The sequence below is a fragment of the Clarias gariepinus genome, chromosome 14, assembly GCF_024256425.1.
Source record: "Clarias gariepinus isolate MV-2021 ecotype Netherlands chromosome 14, CGAR_prim_01v2, whole genome shotgun sequence".
Lineage (NCBI taxonomy): Eukaryota > Metazoa > Chordata > Actinopteri > Siluriformes > Clariidae > Clarias > Clarias gariepinus.
Genome location: NC_071113.1, coordinates 15,400,138 through 15,409,606, shown reverse-complemented (window position 1 = coordinate 15,409,606; position 9,469 = coordinate 15,400,138). Strand labels below are relative to the sequence as shown.

The following is a 9,469-nucleotide window of genomic DNA, read 5'->3' as shown; positions in this document are numbered from 1 at the left end:
AACCTCTATTTATTTCATGTTTCCTCACAATGTGCCGTTTAAGTGTCTGTATAAATGAGCTACTCTTCTGCCCAGCCCAGTCCTGTAAGAGAACCGCAGAGCTAAGCAACAGGCCGTGGGAGGGAGTCTTCTTAAGGTAAAAATCGAATTGGCTTGATTAGATCCCAATCAATACAAAAAAGGACAAAATACAGAGGATATCTTTTCCCCCTCATTTTTATTTGTTTGTACAGTGAATAATAAAAACTGTATTTTGCATAATAGTTCTCATCTGAAGCTAAATGATATATATGAAGATAAATGGTTTTGGTTTACATCATCTCTAATACTGATGTATGCATTTTCAATAGCTTATTTTGTTCAGTGAGGCTGTAGAATGAGTAGACATGTTAATGGTATCAATAGTGACTGGCAGGAAACCACAGGTATAGGTATACATACAGTATAGAAAAAAGTGCATTGCAGTGCATAAGTATATTACTTCTTTTCGATTTAGACAATAAATATTCCAGCTATTTTTTAAATTGAGAAAGAGAATGTCCACAGTGATTGTGATAGTAATGTGTCAGATATGAAGTATGAGGGAGAGACAGGCCATTTGCCAGTCAGGGAGTTGAATGCATATGTTGAACTTATGCAAACAAATAATGACAGGAACAAAAATCAATGATGACGTCCCCACTGTAATGTCCAACTTGTGTTCTACCCAGACCAAGGACAAGCAACTGTGTTTGATTATGGATGAGCTTCATACATTCTATGGGATCCATATCTCATCTACTGTAGGTACAGCTCTGATTCAAGAAGACACATCTTCTGAATCAGAGCTGTACCTTCTTACTTGACAGTGATGTATACAAAGAAAGTGTTTTTACTAAAATATAGAGAAACTGCTTTGATGAAATATTGGCCACAGATCATGTGGTTGACAGCACAAAGATTGATAAGCCATTTTTTAAGGTAAGGCCCATCATCAGTCATATAAAGTCATACTATTTCATGAATGGCTGTCAGAGGAGTAAGAGCCCATACTAAATTCAACATACTGTATATGTAAAATATACACAAGCCTGCTTTGGTTACAAGCTATGGTGCCTTGAATTAACCAGTGGTTAGTGCCTTACTTTGAGCCCCACTCTCCTTCTTGACACTAGGCTGGTTCAGGGACCATGTGTTATTGTCAGCTTGCAGATCAAGCTTGGGTGCCTGAAGGTTGCAAGTTCTTTCATGTCCACACAACGGGTGTATTTCATGTAGAAATACAGTGATACCTCCTTTAAATAGGGCTGTTCAAGTTCAATACTTTTATGGTACTTTCTGGACAGCTAAGACACTTAAAAAATGTTTTATTAGTACAAAATTTCGATACCTAAATCAGAGCCTTGAGCCACCACTTATTTCTTCGTAGGAAGATTTAAGAAAATGGGAACAAATGCTGCACTGTAGTGTATACCCCATTGTGTATATATTTTTTTTTTGTATTACCCTTTAATCTGTTTGTTCTTTGCCTAATTAACAACCTGTTCATGTAAAAAGCTTATTATGACTGTTCATGACATATAAAACATGGAATATACATTTATAAAAATTTACTATAATATACACCTGGGCCAAGCAGAATATGTACTTTATGTGTTTGTTTTCCCACAACTATGCAATTAGTTAACCGATAACATCAAACAGTGCAACATAAAAACTCTACTTACATAGACCTAAAGCCAGGTTAAACGTTTGATAGATCACTGGACCACACGTCTGGTGGTCTAAATCTGGACTGCTGCCAATTATGTAATTAAGAAGAGATTATTATTTTTTATTGTCTGGGTGAAAATAAAATGTTTAACCATACATTTTTAAATGCACTCTATTATAATAATAAACATACAGTACTGTTTAAAAACCTTAAGTCGCCACTTATTTTTTCATATAATTATTATTATTACTATTATCATGTATGTATTTTCATCAATACAATTTACATTAATTCAAGAAAATTTATTTCCTGATTACTGCATTAGTTTGTGTCAAACAATTTGTTGTCTATTTTTAGCTTACAGAATCCTGAATATTTGTAACGTTTTTTATCTCTGTGTCTTCACTTTCATTGCTTTAATTACATGATGCATTGAGGTGTGGTGTTCCAATTTTCCATGTACTCTGGAGATGTCATCTGTCACAGCATCTTGTGGTGTGCTATAACTACATCTCTGATAAAACCACTGCGCCGTCTTCTGTGAGGTGGCCAAAAAGCACAGACCTCCTAAAGAGGGCAGATGAAGGTAAATAACTCCCTGGAAAGAAAGTAAACAACAGCTTTTGGTTTTTGTCTTTTAAGTGTTCTCATTCATTGCAGTCCCTCTTCACAAACACCAAAAACAATAGTGCCATATGTAAATAATGTTTTTATCTTTTTTTTTCTTTAGATTTGAGCCAACAACATGAGCTAATTGTTATTCTGCAACTTTGAGTAGAAAACAAAGATGCCTACTGTTGCATTTACTTTAAGGATGTTTACCCATGAAACAGAATTTTAAGTTGAATGACACCTTTTTAACAAGCTGTTTTCCTGCAATCATCACTGTGTCCAAGCTAATTTTGTCAACAGTATAAAACACTCTTGGCATCTATAAAAGAACACACAGAAAACCCATAAACACATTTTTTGTAGATTTCCTCTTGACCTTCTTAAGTTAAATGGGTTTTAATTGTTTCACTAAAATCAGTAATGCGGAAATCAATTAATATTTTATGAATGAGTATTACAGTATATGAGGATAATTTTAAATTCACTGGATGTCATTACAGTTTATGGCATATACTGTAATACAGTAGTCATGTCTCTGGAAGAGCATAACGCAATTCTATTCTTCTAGACTAATTTTTATGCCAAGTCTATAAACTCTCAGCTCACTCCTGTAAAATACTTAAAGACTGTTTTTTTTTTTTTTTTTTTTTTTTTTTTTTACATCCTATTGAATTTTAATGTGGCACAAGATTATTGTATAACTGCATAATGAAAATTTCTTTGATATAAATAAGACCCAGAGTAGATACAAATCTGAGAAAAGAATTATTATTATGACAAAAATATTTATAGTCTTCCACATTTTCTTTTATGAAACCCAGGGTCTCTCAGTAAACCAGAGAAAGTAATTAAAAATGAGGCTATAGAAGTATTTTTTAACAATAAAGGTCCAATATTTAAAGTTAAAAACTTCTGTAATCATGGAAGATTAATACCTGAAATGAAAACGTCTTCTGTAGTCATTAAAAAAAAGGATCCTTTTGAAATATCAAGGTTTCTTTTCCACGTCATGTCAGGAAGTTTGTCCTCACTAGTGTCATACCTGTTTGCTCATTACAGATCTAATTCCACTTGTAGAATTCTGTGAAGCTGCTTTGTGACATAATTCATTATGGACTGTGGAAGTGAAAGGGACAGGTATGTGATCAATCACTGGTTTGTTAATGTAGTTGTGAAAATGAATGTTCGGGATGAGCATGCATCTGGGGGTAGTTTAGTAATAAGTGCTCTGTGCTCCAGAGAGAGGTTGTGCCATTTTAGTGCACAACCTCTCAGTTCATAGAACTGTAATTTTTCATATTACATTCATTGGGCTTAAGAGCCCGACTGGCATAAGCTTACAGAGGCCAAAGGGCATACGATTCCACTCAAACAATCCAAATGGCATATAAAAAGCAGTCTTGGGCCGATTTGAGCCACCCCTCATTTCTTCATAGGAAGATTAAAGAAATGGGAACAAATGGGATTGGGAACTTTTTTTAGTGAAAGGAACCTGGTTGTACCCACTAGCCGAATCCATGGTGGAAAACCAATACGCCCTAGTCATAGCATCCAAGGATTCCTTAATATGGGGCAAAGGGAATGCATCTTCCACACACTTACGCAAGGTACTGTCTTTCTTTCGAGCAAGGACTATAGGAAAGGCATAAGGGCTACTGCTCTCTCGAATGACCTGCGCCGCCAACAATTGAGTATGTTCCTTTACTATTTCATACTCAGATGAGGAAATACACCTATAGCATTGCCTAACGGGAATGTCATCCAAGAGCGCCACCAGACTAGTACAGCCAAGATCCATCTCATGACCAAAGAACACAGAGCTGTTCAGGTGAAGGAATGATCTCACCTGCTTCTGGGCTACCGCTGGCAAATAGGACAATTCCAAGGCCTCTATCTGACTCCAAACTGTACAGGATGGAACTTAAAATCAAAAAATAAACTTAATAACTGTAATATCAGCTGGCAAACTAACAACATAAACAGCATGCAGGGTACCCAACCTCACACGGGAAGACAGTACAATCTCAGTAGGTACTGTAAACCCCACATAAACCGTACCTCTCGTTACCTGTACTATGGCGGGAAATGCCAAAAGTCCAGCCAGAAAACCGGAATCCGACAGCTCAAAAAGCACAGTACAGACAGTAGAACAGGTGGCTGCTACCACCTTTATATCCCCAGCTGGGATCTGATTAGTCTTACTACCTTGGACCATTACCCTACCAGAAAGCTCATAAGTAGATAGAACACTGGACCCATGACAACACTGCAGTGCCTGTATGACAGATGCTGAAGCTTCTGAAACAGAGGACAAGTTAAACAAAGCCAGACCGTGCTCACCAAAAACCTCTTAATAGCACTGCCGGGTTATGTTTATTCCCAAAACACCAGGCACTTGAGGTTGGCTACCACCGGGAGGATCTTTGACCACCAACACTCCACATTGTTGCATTCCCTTACCACACAGCTCCGCATCCAGTTCCAAATAACCAATATACGGAATGGCTAACCCATTAGTAGCCCTAAGCTGCAGTCAATGGCACGACTGAAAGGGCTCTCTACCCCAAGGCTGAATGTTTCAAGAAAAAAGCTCTCAGTGACCATGGACACCATTGAACCCATGTCTTTAAAATTATGTCAAGGTGTGAACAAGATGACACCAAGGCCGAAGTACCACCCAAACTTCTAGGAGCGGCCTGTGAGCCAGTAAACCCCCCCAGTTTTCTGGCACCGGAAGGGACTGCCTTTCAGAAGCTGTACTGTAGGAACAGGTGACGAGTAAGACAGAGGGGGAACACACACCCCATTACACTCCGTAGCAAAGTGGCCAGGTTGTTGACAATGCCAGCACACAAGACCTCTACGAGGAGAACGGTTAAACTGATGAGAAGGCTGTAGCCAGCAATGCTAGGGGCAAGTTGCTGCAGCTGTTCTTTCTGACTTTTTTAATTGCTCCTGCTGACATTTTAACAACTCGTTAAACTCAACCATCTCTGTTGGAAGAGCATGGCCCACACTACTAGGCAAATTTCTCTAACCTTTAACAACAGTGTTTATGCAAGGCAGCAGCGTCCATGCTCTACATGAGTGGAAAGACTTTTCTCCTACTTTCAGCCCACACACAAGCGGATTGGCTAGCATCTGGAATGATCTCAAACACTAACCAGGTGGCAGTATATATGGTGCATATATGGACAGGTTTTAAAGCAGGACTGTTCAACTTAAGCTTGTAATTAATAGATTAGATGAATCACCTGTGAAGCAGAAGAATCACCAAACTGTGCTGTACACTGGAAGACTGGACTGTACTCTCGAGGACTGGATTTGAACACTTTTGTAAAAAAAAAAAAAGCAAAGACATTCGCATGACCAAAAAAAATCCTAAAGATATCCCCATTAATTTTTTTCTATCTAGAATTTTGTCAAGCATGAATAGAAAGATCTAATGGCAGATAAAAATGTCCCTAAATACAAATAATATTTTCCTTCCTTTCTATAGTGTGTTAACGTACTAAATATGGCATGTTTCAGATTCAAACATGTGAATTCCACATGATGTGTCTAATCAGTAAAAACTTGGATGCAATGCAAGAAATACTCAACTATGGTTATGTAAACTTATTATTAGCAAAAAAAAATATTTTGACATAGTTCCGCTTACAAAATCTTATCTTACACTAAGATAGTGTGATAGTGTAATAGTACAAAAATAGGGGTTTAGGGAGAGAAGTGTTGTAAGTTTTCGGGAAATTAATTGCATTTTAAACCGTGTAATACTGTGTGAAGGTTGTGACATCTTCTCCTATGAACAGTTAAAAGTATACACTTGTAGGATTTCCTAAACAGAATAAATTTTAGTGTTTTATTGTATGGTTAATCCCAAAGGTGTGAAGAGAAATAATGCTTTTAAGAAGTCATTTTCAGACTGTGGTTCAGGAGCTTCAGGGATTTTTCACCACCAGCTAGTATCTCAATACAATCACAGTGTTGTACGTATGTATCCTTTCAACAAACTGAAGCCTGATACTGACTGTGTAAGGAAATCAGATTTAGATAGGCTTTAGACATTTAACAGCCTGTCTATTAACCAAAGTATTAATTATGTTACATAACATGATAGGTGCATATCTGCACTATATGGCCAAGGTGGACACCTGTCCCTAATACGTGGACACCTCAAAGGCAAATGCAAGCCTCCTCAAACTGATGACACAAAGCTTGAAGCCACAATTGTCTAGAATGTCTACAGTATGTATGCTCTAGTATTACAATTTCTCTTTAGTGGAACTAAGGGGCCCAACCATGTTCCAGCATGATAATGCCCGTGTGCACAAAGCGAGCTCTGGGAAGACAAGGTTGATAAGCCATTATAAATTAACACAAATGCTCATGGCAATGCTCTAAAATCTAGTGAAAGGTCCAGAAGACTGGAGGCTGTCTTCTGCCTCCTGGAGATACTGTAGGTAAAATGTTTCTTAAGCAAAAGTAAAAGTCCTCTATTTATATGTCAAATTAAGTAAAAGTAAAAAATTTACTTAATGTACGTATCAAACGTACGAGTTTGTTTTACCTTACAGTAGCCTTTCCATTCATGCTTAAATATGGAGTACTTACCACTTATCACCAATGCTCACCCAAGAAACTGAAATAAACTGCTTGCCAATTATTTTACATTTGCAGCTCTTTTTAAGGATGTGCGACTTACCAAGGACTTAAAGAAGATAAATATATGACTATATGACTAACTTTACCTGTGTTTTTTAATGCATGTCTTTATATATACACACTTCTTTAAAAATAATATTACCCTAGATAGGGATGGTAACTTTACTGACCTTGATTTGCAACATAAAATTGACAACAATTAATTGTTTTTAAATAATCACAAAAAAAACTTTGAACAGTGAAATTTCAAATATTTCAATGAGCGCCGTACAAAGGGTTTACACATAACATTATCATGTTACACTAAAAATCAACTGAACTTTCTAAAGACTGGTAAAAAAAAAAAAGGATATTATTTTGATATGGAAATGTATTTAGCCTAATAAAGGTGAATTTTACACTCTTTTTTTTTTTAAAGTGACCGAAAAAATAAATTCATGTATGTCGATCAACATCACAGGTCAATGTCACAGGGATTGTACATCTGAAAAAACAACTGTTTTCTTTTTGATGAATAGACCAGATATGAGGCTGGATGGACAGGATGCATTAGGGCATAAAACACAAACATTCAACTCATTAAGATCATTTGCTTGAGATTAAAAATCAAAAAGCTGTTTAATGAGGTTTTATATATATATATATATATATATATATATATATATATATATATATATATATATATATAATTATTACTACAAATACATGGATCTTGGAGATTGAATGAAAAAAAAGGTTCCTTTTTTCTTTCTTTTTTTAATCCTCCCTAAAGCTAAAAATATCCTATAGTGTAAAAATAAAACAAAACAACAAACAATTTAACATTGTAAAGTCACCAAGGGACAAAAATAAAAATATATTGAAATTAAAAAAATCTACATCCTGTACAAATACTATGGCCCAATAATTTAAGAAAATAGTGTCTCTAAAACGTTCATATTGCTTTGTACCTTCACCACTGCTCTTGGGGTAGAAGAGCTGTGCTAAAAAGTCTCCAAAACAGCCAGAAGAAGCCCTGTGTGGGCACCGAGAACAACGTTCAATAGGAGGTCATAGGATTGCCAGCAAACACCTGCTGGCATGATGGAAGAGAGACAGTTCTTTTTATTAGCTTGGTTTGTCTTCATTACAGTGTAGTTTTGTTTTCTTTTATTTTTTGGCAGTAAATAACAAAGACAAAGAAATGGTCACTATTTCATTATGATCATTGGTTATTCACCACTGCTGTGTTTAACACTATTACTCTCTATGCTATTATTACTATCATCACTGTCATGGACACACATAGCGCATTGTCTTCTTTATGAATGTGCATATATGCTTTTTGTATGCACTTTAGTGCATTTGTGTGTACATGTTCAGTGCTCAGAGCTTGTTTTCTCAAAGGAGAAGTTGGGCAGAGTTAATAGCTTGGGGTTAGGAACTCCCTCTTGAGACAACCCATCTGCTCCTAAACCCAGCTCAAACGAGTCCTTGGATTCACTAGAGGGGGCTCTCCTTCTCAGGCAGGTGTCCCTGCTGGGCAGAGAGGGTGGCATTGTGCCCATCCCAGTGTCCATCACTATCTGGAAGTCCCTTGAAAGCACCAGCCCCTCTGGAGGGTCCACAGAGATGCAAGGAGGGCTCATTTTCTTCTTCTTGTGGGTCCGGGGTGAGGGCTGTTGCAAGCTATCTGCACGTGACACAAAACCAGAGGACACAGAGCTTCTTTGGGGGCTGTTCTCCACTGACGGACACACCTCTATAGAGTGACGCCGTGGGTCATCAACCCAGGAAGAGGGTCGAGGGAGTAGTAGTGGTGCCCTTTTACTCTGCACGTCCGCACTGTGGTACTTCTTCAACTGCCTCAGAGAAGGAATGTTGCCCTCACACAGTCCTCCCCCAATTCCACCCCCCTTAACACAGTCTCGATTTCTATGATCTTCCAATCCTGATTGGATTATTTGAGACACCTCCTGATCCACTGAGTTCTCCTCAGCAGGATTATCATGGGAAGGGGGGGTGCACTGGTGCCTGGAGCAGATGTTGTATTGATCATGGGGGTTGTGCTGCGTATGCACACTGCCACGCACTGGTTTGGGAGAGGCACCTGGCGTTGCTGGAACCAGGAAGAGTGACGGTTGGGGAAACTGCTGCAGTGCTGGAAATGTAGCAGGAGGAGCGGAGAGTTCACCAAGCCCCTGGGGGCCCTCATTCTCCCCTCCTTTTGTGTACAAGGCCTCCTGAGAGTCAGTGCTCACTGCCACCTGAGGAAAGCAGGGTTGGGAGAGGTGGAAGTGAGAAGGAACAGAACGGGGAAGAGTGTTTAAGGCATGGTAAGATGAGAAAATAGATTGTTAAAATGAGCTGGGAAAGATGAGCAGTGGGTTTAGAGGAGAGTTTAGAGCCTTTTTTATGTCAAGCAGACATTTTGTGCCCTGGCAAGTAGAGAAGAAGTCAGACAAAATGACAAAATTGAAATATTGGTAGTTTTTGAGTCTGCTTTTTTGTTCTTTTGTA

General features: G+C 38.0%; 1 protein-coding gene across 5 annotated transcripts in view; it reads right to left on the bottom strand.

The window, feature by feature from the left end:
* Positions 1-7,718: 7,718 nt before the first annotated feature.
* The window catches only part of cacna1g (calcium channel, voltage-dependent, T type, alpha 1G subunit), a 132,985-nt gene continuing 131,234 nt past the window's right edge, over positions 7,719-9,469 (bottom strand). For all 5 annotated transcript variants that reach the window (XM_053511856.1, XM_053511857.1, XM_053511858.1 and 2 more), the window contains one exon: positions 7,719-9,216. In XM_053511856.1, the coding sequence (XP_053367831.1) occupies positions 8,329-9,216 (888 nt within the window). In that variant the 3' untranslated portion in view covers positions 7,719-8,328. The remainder of the gene's footprint in view (positions 9,217-9,469) is intronic.